The sequence below is a fragment of the Excalfactoria chinensis genome, chromosome 19 (assembly GCF_039878825.1).
Source record: "Excalfactoria chinensis isolate bCotChi1 chromosome 19, bCotChi1.hap2, whole genome shotgun sequence".
NCBI lineage: Eukaryota > Metazoa > Chordata > Aves > Galliformes > Phasianidae > Excalfactoria > Excalfactoria chinensis.
This window is the reverse complement of record NC_092843.1, coordinates 452,256-467,475: the sequence shown is the minus strand read 5'-3', so window position 1 is coordinate 467,475 and position 15,220 is coordinate 452,256. Positions and strand designations below refer to the sequence as shown.

Here is a 15,220-nt window from a genome sequence, read left to right as displayed (position 1 = left end):
CGAGCGGGCGGCTGTGTCAATAGCGATGGTTTCATGTAAACAGAGCCGGTTTCGGGTTGCCAGGAGAGCTGCTGCGGCAGCGCCAGGAGGAAGCTCCGCTCCGTGCCCCCCCGCCCTGCCCCGCCGGGCCCCCCCCCCCCGCCGGCCGGGCAGCTTCTCTCCCTGTTACGCGTGGTCTGTACAAGTTACATTTGTCAATAAACGAGTCCTGTTTTGGTATCCGTGTGTCCTTGGGCCCCTCGACAGAACGGGGGGGAGCGGAGGGGGAGAGCCAGCCGGGGAGGTGACGGCGTTGTACCCACGGGAAGGCGGCGTGGGGCAGATCGGCATCGTAGCGAGGATGACGCCAGCCCCGGAGCCTCGATGGGGACGCTGCAGCGGCGAGGACCCCTCCGTCCGTCCCGGATGGGGGCACGAGCACAGAGCCGCACGGAGCGGAGCGGCACCGGGGCCGGCCCCAACGACACCGGATCGGGGCCGGGCATCTCCGCACCTTTCCCACCTGACCCCTCTCGGCTCCTTCCCCGCCTGCCCCCCCTCCCAGCCCCTCGCCGGGGGTTTCCGGGCCGCAGGATCGCAGCCGCTGCCCGGCCGACGTCCCGCCATCGGCACTCCCTGCCGCTCGGTACAAAGTCTGGCACTCCTGCGGCCAACACCGGCTCTTTCCCCCCCGTAAAGTCAGGGGCGAGGCCGCATTGCACAACGCCCGCACCGCCCGTTCCCGGCCCTGCAGCGCGGTGCGGCTCTGCCCGGCTCCGGGCGGCCCCCGCCTTCCCCGCCACGCTCCGTCGAGCACGGACAAAGCCGCGGGTTCCTCGCCGTGTCCCGCTCTCCCCTTCCCGGCCCCCGAGGCCGCTTCGCAACCGCCGTCAGAAAATCGCAGCCCACAGGCAGCGCTGCGCAGCTGCTCCGGCCGCTCCCCGCTCAACGGCCCCGCGGGCGGCTCGATGCCGGCAGCCCTGACGGGGGGGGGGGGGGGGGGGGCGGCTCAGGTTCCCCCCGGCCCCGCACACACGGCCGCCCCGATAAGGAGCAGCCGGAGCGGAGCAGCAGTGCCGGGGCCGGCCTGGGGCTCCCGAGGACGCGGGTCCCGGCCCGGCCCGCACACAGCGGTGACCTCGCTGCCAGCCGAGCACAAGGAGACCAGTCAGGGCTGCGGCCCTCCCCCCTTCTGGCAGCGCAGCACGGAGCGCAGCGCACAGCACTGAGTGCTGGGATGGGGGCGGTGGGGCGGACGATGCCTCAGAGGGAACCGCCCGTAGCGGAGCTGGGGGCTGAGCCTGAGCCGGGATGTGCTATGAGTGACCCGCAGCCCTGCCCGCTCAACACGGCCTGTACCGGGCTATGGGGCACGGCACATGGCGGCACATGGCGGCACATGGCGGCACATGGCGGCACATGGCGGCACATGGCGGCACATGGCGGCACATGGCGGCACATGGCGGCACATGGCGGCACATGGCGGCACATGGCGGCACATGGCGGCACATGGCGGCACATGGCGGCACATGGCGGCACATGGCGGCACATGGCGGCACATGGCGGCACATGGCGGCACATGGCGGCACATGGCGGCACATGGCGGCACATGGCGGCACATGGCGGCACATGGCGGCACATGGCGGCACATGGCGGCAAAGCACCCCGGGGGGGGGGGGCGGAAGTTGGTGCAGAGCCCAGGCATCGTGCGGTGCTGTGTGGGAACACGTGGTGGCACGGCACAGCCCAGCATTGCACAGCACAGCACTGCATTGCACAGCACTATACTGCACTGCACAGCATTGCACAGCACAGCACAGCACTGCACTGCACTGCACAGCCCGTCCCGTCCCGTCCCGCTCGTGTCCCGGCCCATCTCGTTCCCGCCCGCGCTGCCGCTCATCCCTCCGGCCGCCAGGGGGCGCACGCGGCCAACAGCGGGGCGCGGTCGCCTCGCATGACGTCACAACCACGCGCCGCTCTCCCGCCCGCCGCCATCATGCTCCGCCGCCCGTCCCGGTTCTCGCCCCGCCGCCCCCTCCCGCCTCCCGCCGCCCGCTCCGCCGTGACGTAAGAGCCCGTAACGCGCGGGGCGGCTGGTGGTTCGCGAGGAGGGGCCTCGCTTTGCCCGCCCCCCGACCTCACCCGTAACCCCGCCCCGCGGCCCCTCCCCTCGGTGCTGCTCGCTGTCCCTCTCGTGGTCCCGCCCCTCCCGCCCCGTCCCGTTCCATCCCGCCCCGTCCCGCTCTGTTCCGTTCCGTCCCGTTCCATCCCGTTCCATCCCGCTCCATCCCGCAGTGCCGTCCCGTTGTCTCACTCCTCGCTCGGTGCCCGCGGCGATCGGCCGCCCCTGGTGCTGCTCCACGGCATGTTCGGTAACCGCGGCAACTTCCAGACGGTGGCCGGGACGTTGTCGCGGCGTCTGGGCGCCCAGGTGAGCCCGGGGTTTGCCGCCGAGCTCCGGCTTCACGGGCGGCCCCAGCGGCGGCTCCCGGCCCCACGTGACGCGGCGCCCCCCGGCCGGGCAGGTGCTGACGGTGGACGCCCGCAATCACGGCGGCAGCCCGCACAGCCCGATGATGACGTACGAGGCGATGAGCTCCGACGTGCAGCAGCTCCTGGCGCAGCTGGGCATCCCCAAGTGCGTCCTCGTGGGACACAGCATGGGCGGCAAGACGGCCATGGTGCTGGCCTTGCAGCGGGTGGGTGCCGGGGGGGCTCCTGGCGGTGGGTCGGGGCTCGGTGAGCGCTGGAGCTAAAGGAGCGCAGAGCCCTGGGTCGGGTCTCACTGTTGGGAGCAGGGCTGGGAGATCTCAGCTCGCATCTGTTTGTTGTCTGTCCTCAGCCAGACTTGGTGGAGCGTCTCATCTCCGTAGACATCAGCCCCACCTCCACCACGCTGATCTCCGAGTTCCCCGCCTACATTTCTGCCATGAAGTCAGTGAACGTCCCGGCTGGTCTGTCCCGCTCCGCAGCCCGACAGCTGGCTGACAAGCAGCTGAGTCCTGTGGTTCAGGTGGGAAATCCCTCCCTAGGAAGGAGCTTCTGCCCCTGCCCTGCTCCTGGGACTCTGCATCCTGCCAGCTCTGTGCTGAGCTGTGCAGATGGGTCACAAGGGCTGCAGGGGCACTGGGGAACACGACGTGCAGGGGCTGTGAGCCGTGTAGCACAGAGGCTACCAGCACATCCCAAGGGTTCGTTGCTCTCACTGAGGAGCACGTGAGCCGCTGGCACGTTCCCCTTTTGTGGCAGGATCCTCAGCTGAGACAGTTTCTTCTCACCAACCTGGTGGAGGTGGAGGGCCGCTACGTTTGGAGAGTGAACCTGGATGCTATTTCCCATCACTTTGCAGATATGATGAGCTTCCCTGCCTTCCACAAGCCATATACTGGTCCTGCGTTGTTTTTGGGAGGATCCAACTCACCCTATATCAGGTGAGACTGAAGAGAAGCTGCTCAAAGCCCGTGGTTTGACTCCTTGTGCCGTTCTGCAGCTGTTGAGGCTGGGAGGAAGCACTGAGGTAGGGAAAGTGCCCAAGTGACTCCTGTGCCTCTAACAGTGATGTGCTGGAGGGTGGGTGGAGCCCGAGGGCAGCCCCAGGCTTTCCTAGTAGTGACAGAAAGGATGTGGTAAGACCTGAGATCCCTCAGCTTGCAGCAGCTGAAGGAAGGCACCTGAGCGGATCTCTGATCTCTGAGCACACTTGTCACGCTGTTTTCCCCTGTCCTGCAGCTCCAAAGACTACCCAGAGATCCAGCGCCTCTTCCCCAAAGCAAACATCCAGTTCATCGAAGGCGCCGGCCACATCGTCCATCAGGACAAGTTTGAAGAGTTCATCGCTGCTGTCCTCAATTTCTTGCCATCCCCATAGTTCTGGCTGCCGGGGTTTCTGCAAGCACTGCCCAGGAGCCAAGGAGCTCTGCACGTTGCAAGGGGAGGAGCAGCCCAGAGCAGCTGCCACCTTTGCAGACTGAGGACATTTCCCAGCCCTGCTCGCAGAGCAGAGGCCCAGCCCTCCAAGCCCTTCTGTCACCTCCCAGGGACACGGGGTGGCACTGGCCAAGGACATGGCCTGCGTGCACCCCAGTGCTTCGGACACAAGGAGGGGGTAGGAAACCCCTTTCCTTTTCCTACCACCGTACCACGTGGTGATGGAGCTGACAGTGATTCGCAGCACTTGTAATAAACATGAATCCATGGCAAGGCAGAGAATGGTTTGGATGCAGATGTGGAGGAGAAGGGGGGCACTGATCGGCACAGGAAAAGTTTCGCTCCTGCTTCTTGGGGGGGACGGGTGGGAGGTGTCAGCTGTGCTGTTAGATGCAGCTTTAAGGATCTTTCATGGCTTCCAGAGGAAATCACTGCCCTCCACCACTTCGAAGCAGTGGGAGGATGGGAGGGAGCTGCCTCCTGTGAAAGGCCACGGGCTGCAGAAGGGAGCTGTGAGGAAAGAGCAGTGGGAGCACGGATACCCACCCTGCTCTGCTTCGTGCCTGGGGCCTGCATATGGAACGGGTTTGCATTCACTTTCCCTCCAAGTTCATCCCAAGGATACAGGAACCTGGAAAGCATAAGGGGCAACAACTGGGGGTAGGCAGGGACAGCAGGGCACGAGGCAGCATTGCTGCAAGGGCAGAGTGTAGCTCTCACCCAGCTCTGGGTGAGGAGGGATGGAAGAAGCAGAAAACAGAGCAGTCCACATCCCAGCAGCACAGGGAGCAGATGCACACCAAGCAGTAGTGGGTTCAATAGGCGCACAGCCACCTCCAGCGCTGGCTGCCCCCTCCTCCCTCAGCTCTGGTTCCTGACTTGTCCACAACCGTCCCCAAGAAGACAACACAGCAGCTGCTGCCGGCCATCGCCCACCACCACGGGTTAGAGGCAGAGGAGGGGTGCTGAGTTTCTAATCCTTTTATTAGTCAACAGGGCAGAAGTGGCTCTCAGGGCAATGGACGGTATCTGTCACAGATGGGGAGATGCTTCACAGCCTTTGCTTGTGGTGGTGCAGAACGATGTTTGCCAGGTGCACGCAGTGTTCTAGTGCTGAGTTCCTGCTGCTCCCTGGCAAGGATTTGGTCAGTTTGAAGTTGTTCAGAGGCCGCAAAGGGAGGAATAAGAGAAGACTGAGGACTGTTTTGTCCTGGCTCTGTAGCTGCCTAGAAGAGGGAGCAAAAGAAGTCAGCCTGGAGATTCATTGTTTCTGCAGTGCTGGTTTTGGCCTCTATTTTCTTCATTTCCTTTTCTGAAGCACATCTCTGCACTCCCTGCATTCCCTGAGCTTCTACAGCCAGCGGGATATGAGGGAGTCAGGGCCCTGCTCCCAGCACTTAAATCCTTGGGACAGAAAGCCTGAGCTGTGAGCTCTGGAGCCAAGGTGTGATGAGGAATTGCTCCTGCCCACTGACAAAGCACCAGGTGTGGAGCACAAAGAAGAGGCCGTTGCACAAGTGTGAAGTGGAAAAACTCACCGTCGGCAGGAGATCAGAGGCCTGGGAAGAGATAGAACTTCTTGAGCATCGTAGTCCTCTCTTGTGTTGGCAGCTGCCGAGGAAAGTTTTCAAAGGAGCGTTGGACCTGGAGAGAGAGCACAGGAAAATGGAAGCAATTCCCCTTCCTGCATGGCTGCATGCAAAGCATCGGGAGGCATCCCCAGGAAGGTGTAATGGTGCAAAGGAAGCCACGGGCTGCACCAACCCAGCGGGCTGTCATACACACACCCCATGGCAGGACACTGATCCCCATAGAGAACCAAACCCGAGCACCTGGACCCTTTTGGGACAGAGCCTGCTCCCCAAGTTTGCAGAGAAACGGCCTGCCCTGGCCGGAGCTGTGAGCAGGCTGTTCCTGCAGCACCATGTCCAGCTGTTGGCATGGCTGTATTTGCATTTGCCTACAAAGCCTCACCTTGCGGAACAACTCCTGCAAGTCACAGTTAAAGGCATGGTTTCGAAACTGCTCCACCAGCTTCTGGATAAAAACAGAACCTTCTGTGGGGCTTCTCCAGGAGACAGTATCTGAGGAGACAGAAGATGCTCAGTGTCCTTCCACTGGTGTTCCCCAAGGCAGCAGCAGCACAGGCAGGAGGCTGGGACACCTTCTGAGGTCTCTGTAGGTGGCCCACCCGACCAGCAGGACGAATGGGAAAAGGGCAGAGCTTTCCTGGAATGCTGGGTGTGATATTTCCTCTCCTCTCCGTTCCCAGCCACGCTCCCAGTACATGCATGTCTGCACAGCCTGGAGCCATCTGTGACCTGGCCAAACTCCCCACAGGAGAAGACAACTTTCCCCAGCTACCCACTACAGTGAGATAAACGGGCTGGGAAGGAGTGCAGGCAGAGCTGGTGGGGAGGGCTGGAACCAGGGCACACAACTCCAGCCATGGTAGCACTCACCCAGGAAGGGATCTGGGCTTGGAGCAGCCACGTCCCCTGACACTGGGAGGATGCTGCACTGTCCAGAGGCTGTCAGAGCAATGTCTGAGCAGCGCAAGTCAGACCACCAAATAGAGGGGACCTTGTCAACCCACCCTGAGAAGGACGTGTGGGAGAGACTGACGGGGTAGGGAATGGGAGTGCTGCCCCCCTTGCCTTCTTTCAGACAGGAGAACTCTCTCCATGGAATTGCTTACCAGGTGTGCAGGAATATAAAGTGGCAAAATCACTCTCCAGATGAGCTGCTCTGATTCTACGACCTCGCCGATGTACAAACCTCAAACTGTCCGAGGTGAAAGTGGGCACCTTAGGGTCGATGGTGTCACATATCAGCACGGATCCTATGTTGTCTAGGAAGGCAGGGCGAGCTGTCAGTGACGGGATGCCCCGACCCCAGCCCGTGCTGCAGGACAGCCTGCCTTGCTTGCTCACCTGGCAGGCACCCTGCAGCAGGGACTCACCTCCACGGCAGCACTGCACAATGACCACTTTGGGTTTGCCCATCAGCGCCCTGCAGTGCTTGTTGTTGAAGTTCTCGTGGATGGTGCTGAAGGGAAGGATGTCTGTGCTCCCGTTGCTCTTGGTCCCGCAGATCCCAGTATTGACTCCGTGTGACATGAACACCAGGAAGGTGCTGTCAGAGGTCAGATGATCTTTGTGAGCCGCAAACTGCTTCATGAGCGTGTCCATCTCCTGCAAAACACCACGAGGAAGGAGCATCAGCAGCCAGCCCTGTGGAGATCCAGCCACCAGCTGTGAGCAGGAGCTGCTGGAGACAGAAGTGTCCCTATGGTGCCCGAGCCCCCCATCTCCACTGCACACAAGGGTCTCTGCAGCTCCTGAGACCTGCACCAGTGCCTTTCTGCAGTCCTTTACCTGGGAAGTCTTGTCTTTGTGGCACTCCACATGGTAGCCCAGCGCTTCCAGCAGCTTTGTCATCTCCTTCACATCCACTTCAGCCCCGTCCCGCCGGCTCAAGTGCTCAAACTTGGTGTTGCAGATGAGCAGGGCCCTACGGGTTCGTCTCTCCCGTGGCAGGTATATGTCATAGATCTGTGATGAGAATGAGGTGATGCATGAGGTCTATGTATGCAGCACACGCACCTCCCCAGCCCTGGGGCATCTTCCCAAAGCTCCTGCCCTGCTCATGGACCACTGATGACCCCTGGCAGCCTTTGTCCCCACTGGCAGAGACTGCTCCCTTCTCTCATCGCCTCCACCCACAGCACCTGATCTCCCTCTGCCTCCTTGATGCGCTGGTACTCGCTCTGGGGGCACTGCTGCATCCACTGCAGGTCCTGGCTGCTAACAGGGGGGCTGGAGGAGCCCGCAGTGCTGGGGGCAGCCGGCGGCGCGCCAGGAGGCTCTGCAAGCACAAAGGTGGTTACGCTGGAAGGGGCAAGAGGGAGCTGGCACAGCGCACGGGGGGCAAGCAGAGCCCATCCCTGCCCTATAGTGGATGCCTACAGGGGACAGCCAGCTGAGAGCCCTGCTGTCACCACGTGGTGAGGGGTGCACACTGCCACAGCACAGTGACAATTCCTGACTGCCCTGTGCCTTCGGGCCCGGGAGCCCAAGCATGGCCGGGGGTGGGCGATGGTCCTGCCTCTCACCTGCAGCGGCGCTCAGTCCCAGGTGCTCCGCCAAGTTGCCGTCGTGCTTCCTGAGGCTGTCGATGAAGATGGCGCTGGCCTTAGTGCCCTTCCGACGCACGGTGTCTATGAGGCTGCGGGCCTTGTCGGTTGTCACTGTGTTTCCCTCCCGCACCTCGTCCACCTCCGCCTGGTTCAGCACTTTGTGTGCCAGCAGCTCGTCCAGGAGGTTGGAGAGCACAGCTTTACTCACGCGGCTCACGAAGTCGGCGCGCACCCTCAGCAGCTCCTGGTCTGCGGGGCAGCCCGGTCAGCGCGCACCGCGCCCCACGTAGCTCCAGTTCTCCCACCGTTCTCTTCCCCTCTTCCCCCCGCTGCTCCCCGCACTCCCTCACCCTCCCCGTGGCGCTTCCCGTGCCGCCCTTCCCTTCTCCCCGTGGCCGCACAAAGCGCTGCAGGGCGGATTCCTCGCCCAGGAGGGGCGCCCCGTGCCGCCCCGGACGCTGCCGCGGGCTGCGCCGTGCGAGGCTCAGCGGGGCCAGCGGGACCCAGGCAGCCCCCAGCTCGCCCCCGGTGCCGGCTGTGCTCACCCGCCATCGGCCGTCAGCTCCGGCAGCCGCTGCTCGAGGGAAAACAAAAGTGAAAATGGGACTTTTGCTTCCGGCTTCCTCCTTCAGCTTCGTCACCGCCCGCCAAGCCCGGACAGCCCAGCACAGCCCAGCACAGCACAGCGCAGCACGGCGAGCGCAGCCCCGCACCATCTCAGCCCCCATCAGCTCCCTGCGGGCGCAGCACGGCGGGCGTCCAGCTTTGTGGCACGGCCGGGCGGGGAGCGATGCCGCACGGGGGGCTGCTCCGGCTGCTCCGGCCGCGGGCTGACAGCTGGCCTCGTTCGGGCGGCGCTGCGAGGAGCCGGAATTGGGACCGACCGAGACGGGGACGGAGCTGCGGGGGGACGCAGTGAGCGCACGGAGCTACGGGAACGGCCGGCAGCCGCAGCCACTCGCAGGGCCGGCGGCCCCCGAACAGCCCCGGGCTGCGCTCCGCACTGAGCAGCAGCTGCCCGCGGTGTAACGGCACGGTGTAACGGCACGGTGTGCTGTGTGATGTACGGTACGCTGTACTGCACTATGTACCGCGGTGCCGCCATGGAGCCGCGCAGCTCCGCCTCGCCCCGCCGCGCACGTGTCCGCAGCGCGCGCTCCCGGCCCAATCCCGCTCCCCGCGCCGCCGTCCGAGCCGCGGGGCCGCCCGCCTCCCTGATTGGCTGCGGCGGGACGCGCTGTGATTTCTCATTGGGCGCCGCTCCCCGGGTCCCGCCCCCCGCCGCTCTCCGCTCCGGTCACGGGATTCTCTTCGAGCGGCCGGCGGCGCTGGGCGGGGACGCGTTCCGCCCGCTCATTGGTCGGCGTTGCCGGCGACGGCGGGCGCCGATTGGCGGAGCCGCGCGGGTCGGTGGGGGCAGGGCGGGGAGCCGCACGCGGCAGAGGCGGGAGCGGCGCAGCCGGACTCAGGTGAGGCCCCGCCGACCCCCCCCGGCCCCGCGGTCCGGGACCGGCCCCTCCCGCCGCTCGGCACTTCCGCCCCGCGCTCGGCACCGCGCCGTCCCGCCGCCCGCACGGATCCCGTAGCGCCGCCCGGGCGCCGCGGCCCGAGGAGCGCGGCCTTGTCCGGCCGTGCCCGGCCCTACCGGCTGTGCCCGCCGTGCGCACGGGCCGCCGGGTCGGGATTGGCGGCGCAGCCACCTGCGGGCGGCGGGACGCGGTGGGGGCGGGGGAGCGATGCCGGGGCAGAGCGGAGCGGGGAGGATCCGCCTGGCGGCCCCGGGGCAGCGCGGCCGGGTCGGATGTTCGCACGGCACGTCGGGGCTCAGCGCGGCCCGGAGCAGCTGCAGGGTGGGACGCGTCCGGGGACGGGGCAGCTCCGGGCCGGGCTGGGACGCACCGCTCCGGCATTGCCGCCCCCCGACCCGTCCGCTCCGTCTGCCCTGAACCTCCCTCCTCCCTTAACGCCGCTCCCTCATCCCGCCGGACGCGTCACACTTTGCTCTCCCTGTTGTGAGCTCCCTGTGCAGCCTGCAGGGCTCTCCATGGAGCTCCGTCCTGCCCGCACGGCGCCCTGCTCCCCCTCAGCCTTCCCGCACGGCGGAGCTGCTCCATCCCCGCGGCTCTCAGCAGCTCCCCACGAGCTCATGCCGTGTCTGCACTCACCCGGCTCTGCCCGTTTCTCTCCCATCCTTGCTGTCCTTCCAGCTTCACTCCTGCTCGGTTTTCTGTCTCGTGGATCTCTGCAGCTCCCTGCAGCCGGGCACAGGGAAGCATCCAGGCAGGGTTTAAATACCTCCATGGAAGGAGTTTCTCCCCCCCAGCTCTGGGCAGCCCGTTCTGCGGCTCTGGAGCCCTCACAGCAAAGAAGTTTTCCCTCGTGTTCATGTTTGTTGGAGTTTTGGGGCTGGGATGTGTCTGTGATGGTGCCCCCTGTGTATCACAGTGTATGGGAAGCACCGATCTGGGACCACATCGGGGTCCTTTTTGGCCAGTAAGGAATGGAGAGGAGAGCTGATTAGAGGCTTACTTTGCTCTTAATAAAGTAACGTGACAACCCAATTGCTGCTCGTAGCCCTGCTGGCTCCTCAGGACGGTACCGGTGCTGCTCCACTTGGGTCAGGATCGCGGCTCCTCTCTGCTGTCCCACAGCAGGAGGGACAGGGATAGGATTTCCTGGGCAGGATCAGCTGGTGAGCTTATAAATAGCAAATGCCTGCTCAGCCCGCGTGGCGCGGCGTGGCCGGGCTGCAGCCTCCCTGCCCGCATGCTGCTCCTCCAGCACGGCCTGCAGCCAAACCTGCACCTAAAGGTGGATTCCTGCACAGGTCGGCCTCTGAGCAGAGCAGCTGTGGGAGCTGCAGCCAGCTGGTTGCCATTGGTACGGAGGCTCAGGCAGCAGCGATGTGCAGTGCTGCTGTTGTGCACTCGGGTGGTCTCCAGTTATTGTGTGGTGCAGGAAAATGGGCCTTTAGCTGGGGGCCGGAGCTGCTCCCTGCTCCATCTTCCTTGAGGTGTCTGCAGAGCTGGGGGTCGAATCCAGGGCTGCTTCTGCTGGAGCTTGTTTTGCAGCAGGTTCTGCAGACCTGGCTGCTGTGTGCACAGTAGATGTGAAGGCAGCACCCTGCCATCTGTGTGGCACAGAACGTTCATGGGACAAAAGCAAAACGAAGTGGCCGGTCCCTGTTCTTTGCAGTGCGGTGACGTTGCTGGTGTGTTTTGTTTTGATGTGGTCGTCCTTTTTTACTGAGAGATGCCCTCCATGTTTTACCCCGAGCAGAACGTGCCCAGGGCTCATCCCTGGGGTGGAGAGTGACGTGTTGGCTTTCTGATGGCAGGCACAGAGTTACCAGCCCCAGAGGCGTCCTTTCTTGCCGTGTTTGTTTGCAGGTGCATCACTCCTGTTGGCACCTGGCTCGCTGTAGGGCCCGTCTCGTTTACCTTCCGGCTGGGGCTCAGCACTGGGTCTGACCCAGAAGGTTCCTGCACCGGGAACCCCACCGAGCTCAGCCTGCCCAGCTGCACACAGCGGCCTCTGGTGTGGGTCTGGCTGCGGGGGGCGGCACAGCGCAGCTGGGAGGGATGGCAGCACGGGACTGGCTGGGAATGGGGCCATAGCACTGACAGCACCGCGCGGCGTGGGCAGGGTGCTGGGTGTGCTGCAGGACGGAGCTGCTGGGCACAAACAGCTCCTCCCCGCTGGAGGAGCCCGTCCTGGCTGCAGGAGTGTAGGTGGAAACCGCTCACAGCTCATCTGCTTGGGGGCAAAGTCTTGCAGCTGAACTTAAGCCCACATTCATGGCAGCGTATCCTCCCGTTTCGTGGTGCGAGCGGCGCTGGCTGGAGAGAGAAGTTGTGCCTTTTCCAGCCCGCTCGGTTCAGTGCAGACTGAAGCAGTGGGATTGTTACACTGCAGGACGGGCTGCGGTGCTGCCGTGAGTGACAGCGCGATGGTAAGGCCCCTCCGAGCGTTTCTGCTTTACAGCCCATTCAGTTGCTTGCTCTCTGCCGGTCTTTCTCTGGCGTTCTCTGTTGAAATAGAGAACTGCTCTGAGCAAAAGGCTGCCGCCCGCGTTGTTTCTTCTGGAAGCTTCGGAGGGTTTTGTTTTCTGCTCGCCTGGGAGCCTGCTGGGGTAGCCAGCTTCCTGCTGGTGGTCAAGCGCCTCATGGCAACCCAGCATCGATCTCTTCAGTTGCCTCTATTCAGTCTCAGCTCACTGCCTGCCGCCACCATGGGCTTGTTTTAATTAAAAACCATATCTACTTGCAAGTAATCAGCAGAAGGATTTCTTGATTGCTGGAGCGTGACTGGCGTGCAGCGCTCAGAGCCACACAGCCTCTGGGGTAGTTGTAGTGCACAGAGGGAAGGTGCACCTGGTGGATGAGATGAGGTGTGTGCACCCGGGTTGGGTACACCTTGTTGCTGAGGGTGCCGGGGAGAGCGAGCCTCCTGCGGCCAGGTGGGGGTGCAGCAGGTGCCCAGGGGAGGCCGCTTCTCATGCATCAGCATTGTCTGGGCTTGGGCTTGTTCTGCTTTGTGAGCCATGCGTGCACCCTGCTCCTGCCTCCCCCTGCAGCTGCCCCAGAGCCAGAAGCACGGCCGTCCTTCAGCAGGTGGATTTCCCATGGGCTGGACGGCCTCATCTCACTGAGCACTTCAGAGCGAGCGTGGTGTGCCTGCGTGCTGACTGCGTGCTCTGTGCTGCTGGGGTTGGGGAGGTGGGAATCGCCCTGTCAGACAGGGAGGCTGCGGTCAGGCATGTTTCTGTTCCCTAAATGAAGGGTGTGTTTGGACGGGGGGAGGACGGCAGTGACGTGTTTTGTGGATCAGTGGGAAGATCTGCAAGGCAGGGGGTTGGTGTGCTGTGAGCATCAGAGGCTCCTTAAGGAGCTCCCGCTGCACCGCGCTGCAAGCCGGGGCGCTGCATCTTTGCCGTGGCCACACCGTAGTGTCAGATCTCTCAGAGACCAGCCACTTTCCTGTGCCTTTGGGTAGGTGTGGAGCTTTGACAGCCCTTGTCCTTCTGCTGTGCTGGGGCTTGTCACTGCTCAGTGCTTACCCGGCCTTTGTGCTGTAGCTCACATGCAAAGCTGAGCGGGGATCGGCCGAGGTGTGTGTGCCGTGTGTGCCGTGTGTGCCGGGCAGCCATTTCCCTGTGGGGCCGATGGGATGCAGAGCGGTGCCGGGATCCCTGCAGGGGATTAACTGCATCTCCTGTTTCAGGGGTATCAGCTTTGCTCTCTGCGTGTTTGAATCTTTTGTGCTTGCAGACAATGCTCCCTGTTCTCCTCCGTCCTCTGCAAACATCCCTCCCTGCTGCACAAGGCCATCCATCACCTGCCTGGCACGCAGGGAGCCCTCCTGCTTCTGCAAGGTGCCAGTGCCCGCTGTGTCTCTGTCAGTGGAGCTCTGAGCTCGCATTTGTCATACCTGCAGCCTTGACAAGCAGCTGATGGAGACGACTGCCTTGCGAATGGGAAGCTCCCGGTGCTGGCAGCAGTGCTGGTGCTTGTTGTTGGTGCTGGTGCTTGTTGTTGGTGCTGGTGCTTGTTGTTGGTGTTGGTGCTTGTTGGTGTGGTGCAGTGCTGCGGTGCTGTGATTTACTACCAGGTTTCAGGGAGTCGTGTCATCCCGCAGACATGCTGAGGGCTCTGTGCATCTCTTCCTGCAGCGCTGCCTTTTTTAGGGCTGTGCCATCTCTGGGGCAGGTGAGGATGGGGAGCTCTGAGCGTGTCACTGCTGTGCTGGGCTTTGGAGCCTGCATTCAGCAGCTCGTGGGGAGAGAAAGTCCCTCGATTTCAAAGAGGAAGTGCTCGTGTCAGCTGTGAAGTCCCTGTTTTCAGGGGATTTTGGGCCCTGTGGTGGTGGCTGTAACCAGAGGCACATAGTGGGGTATCCAGCCCTGTGGTTGGAAGGGCTGTGGTGGATGGCACCACACTGCAGGTCTGTCCAGGAATCCCCGGGGGGATCCTAACACACGTCCCAAACTTCCCCTGTGGCTTTACCAGCCCGCTCTGCACCACAGCTCAGTGCTGAGGGCTCCCTGCCTGCAGTGCAGCGGTGCCTTAAGCAAAGGCAGCAATCCTTGTTCTGCTGCTGCTGACCCGTGCCCATGGCTCAGCTCTGCCAGCAGCTGCCTGCTGTGCTGGTTCTGGGGCGGCTCGGAGGGGTGCTGAGGTGGCACATCTTGGGTGCAGGGACTCAGGTGCTGGTGCCAGGGTTGCTTGTGCCTGAACACGAGTGACCTGCTCCACTCCCTCTGTCCTTTGCACTTTCTTGGTTTGACCCCTGCTGATTTCTTACTGCTCTGCTCTTTGCTCTCCTGTTTTCCAAGTCTGTGTTGCTCTCTGCTGGCTCTGCTCCCCACCAGCCGTCTGCTGGGGGCGTCCCCCCAACATGGCAGCACTGCTCCGTGTTCCCATTGGGAAGGGGCAGTGGGTGCCTGGGGCTGCTGGGCATCCTGCTCAGCAACGAGAGCCAATGCAAGTTGTTGTCGTGCCATAGAACTGCCCAGTGCAGCAGCTCTGTGCAGACCATCCGACTGCCTCGATGGAAAGCCATGCACAGAGCTCCCATTGCCAGCACTAAACAGGATGGAAGAGGAAGCAGAAGCAGTTTTGTGCTATGGAGCAAAGTGATAGTTCTGGTTGATAAAACACACGTTAATACAAGGCAAAACCCCCTCCTGCCCTCCCTCCTGCTGCATCAATAGCTCTTTCTGCCGGAGGAATTTCCAGCAGTGTGACATTTCTGTGTGACCTGGGGCTCATCTTCTGGAACAGGAGAGAAGCAGCTCGGCCTCCTCAGGAAAGGTTTGCTCAGCTCTGCTCCTCGTCGCATTTTTGGCATGCTTTGCTGATTACGAAGCAGATGAAATGCAGTTTCCTGGAGCTCAGGGCACCGGCGGGCAAAGTCCCACCACGGCGGGGCCCAGAAGTCCCAGAGCTGGGATTGTGCTGGGGTTGTGCTGGGATTCTGCTGGGGTTGTGCTGGGGGCACTGGGAGCTGAGCTCTTCCCACGCTGCAGGCTCTGGAGGTTCCAGCTCCCCTTCCGCCTGCTTCTCATTACTGTGCTACCCGCAGCCATTGTGTTGCAGCCCTGGGTGTGTGCAGGGATGAATAAGCAGTGCTGGGGAAAATCTGGCTCTGGATAAAGCCGTGCAGGGTCTGCCG

At 63.0% G+C, this 15,220-nt stretch overlaps 3 protein-coding genes across 4 annotated transcripts in view; 2 read left to right on the top strand and 1 right to left on the bottom strand.

The window, feature by feature from the left end:
* Positions 1 to 1,866: 1,866 nt before the first annotated feature.
* ABHD11 (abhydrolase domain containing 11) lies at positions 1,867 to 4,185 on the top strand. Its single transcript, XM_072353411.1, has 6 exons — positions 1,867 to 2,049; positions 2,278 to 2,413; positions 2,508 to 2,681; positions 2,825 to 2,995; positions 3,232 to 3,413; positions 3,712 to 4,185. The coding sequence occupies exons 1-6, from the start codon at positions 1,937 to 1,939 to the stop codon at positions 3,848 to 3,850; spliced, it is 915 nt and encodes a 304-aa protein (XP_072209512.1). The 5' UTR covers positions 1,867 to 1,936; the 3' UTR covers positions 3,851 to 4,185.
* A 604-nt stretch (positions 4,186 to 4,789) lies between these two features.
* On the bottom strand, positions 4,790 to 9,239 carry LOC140260829 (caspase-1-like). 2 transcript variants are annotated; one of them, XM_072353555.1, is made up of 10 exons: positions 9,139 to 9,239; positions 8,593 to 8,621; positions 8,024 to 8,296; positions 7,640 to 7,776; positions 7,287 to 7,463; positions 6,872 to 7,103; positions 6,608 to 6,760; positions 5,884 to 5,993; positions 5,448 to 5,553; positions 4,790 to 5,135 (listed from the first exon to the last, which is right to left on the bottom strand). In XM_072353555.1, exons 2-9 carry the CDS (start codon positions 8,597 to 8,599, stop codon positions 5,461 to 5,463), a joined length of 1,182 nt encoding a protein of 393 aa, XP_072209656.1. In that variant the 5' UTR covers positions 8,600 to 8,621; positions 9,139 to 9,239; the 3' UTR covers positions 4,790 to 5,135; positions 5,448 to 5,460. The 2 variants fall into 2 exon arrangements, with proteins under 2 accessions (XP_072209656.1, XP_072209657.1); XM_072353556.1 differs by lacking the exon at positions 9,139 to 9,239 and adding an exon at positions 8,761 to 9,072.
* A 197-nt stretch (positions 9,240 to 9,436) lies between these two features.
* Positions 9,437 to 15,220, top strand: part of MTMR4 (myotubularin related protein 4) — a 34,802-nt gene continuing 29,018 nt past the window's right edge. The window contains exon 1 of the mRNA XM_072353462.1: positions 9,437 to 9,516. The gene's annotated coding sequence lies outside the window, so the exon portion shown is untranslated. The remainder of the gene's footprint in view (positions 9,517 to 15,220) is intronic.

Bases quoted from the DNA above. Each gene is read 5' to 3' on its own strand.
- ABHD11 (XM_072353411.1), top strand. From the start codon at position 1,937: ATGACGTCACAACCACGCGCCGCTCTCCCGCCCGCCGCCATCATGCTC. The intron at 2,682-2,824 runs GTGGGTGCCGGG...GTCTGTCCTCAG, and splicing joins TGGTGCTGGCCTTGCAGCGG to CCAGACTTGGTGGAGCGTCT. The intron at 3,414-3,711 runs GTGAGACTGAAG...CCTGTCCTGCAG, and splicing joins TCCAACTCACCCTATATCAG to CTCCAAAGACTACCCAGAGA.
- LOC140260829 (XM_072353555.1), bottom strand. The intron at 7,777-8,023 runs GTGAGAGGCAGG...TTGTGCTTGCAG, and splicing joins GGGACTGAGCGCCGCTGCAG to AGCCTCCTGGCGCGCCGCCG. The intron at 5,994-6,607 runs GTAAGCAATTCC...CTGTCTCCTCAG, and splicing joins TTTATATTCCTGCACACCTG to ATACTGTCTCCTGGAGAAGC.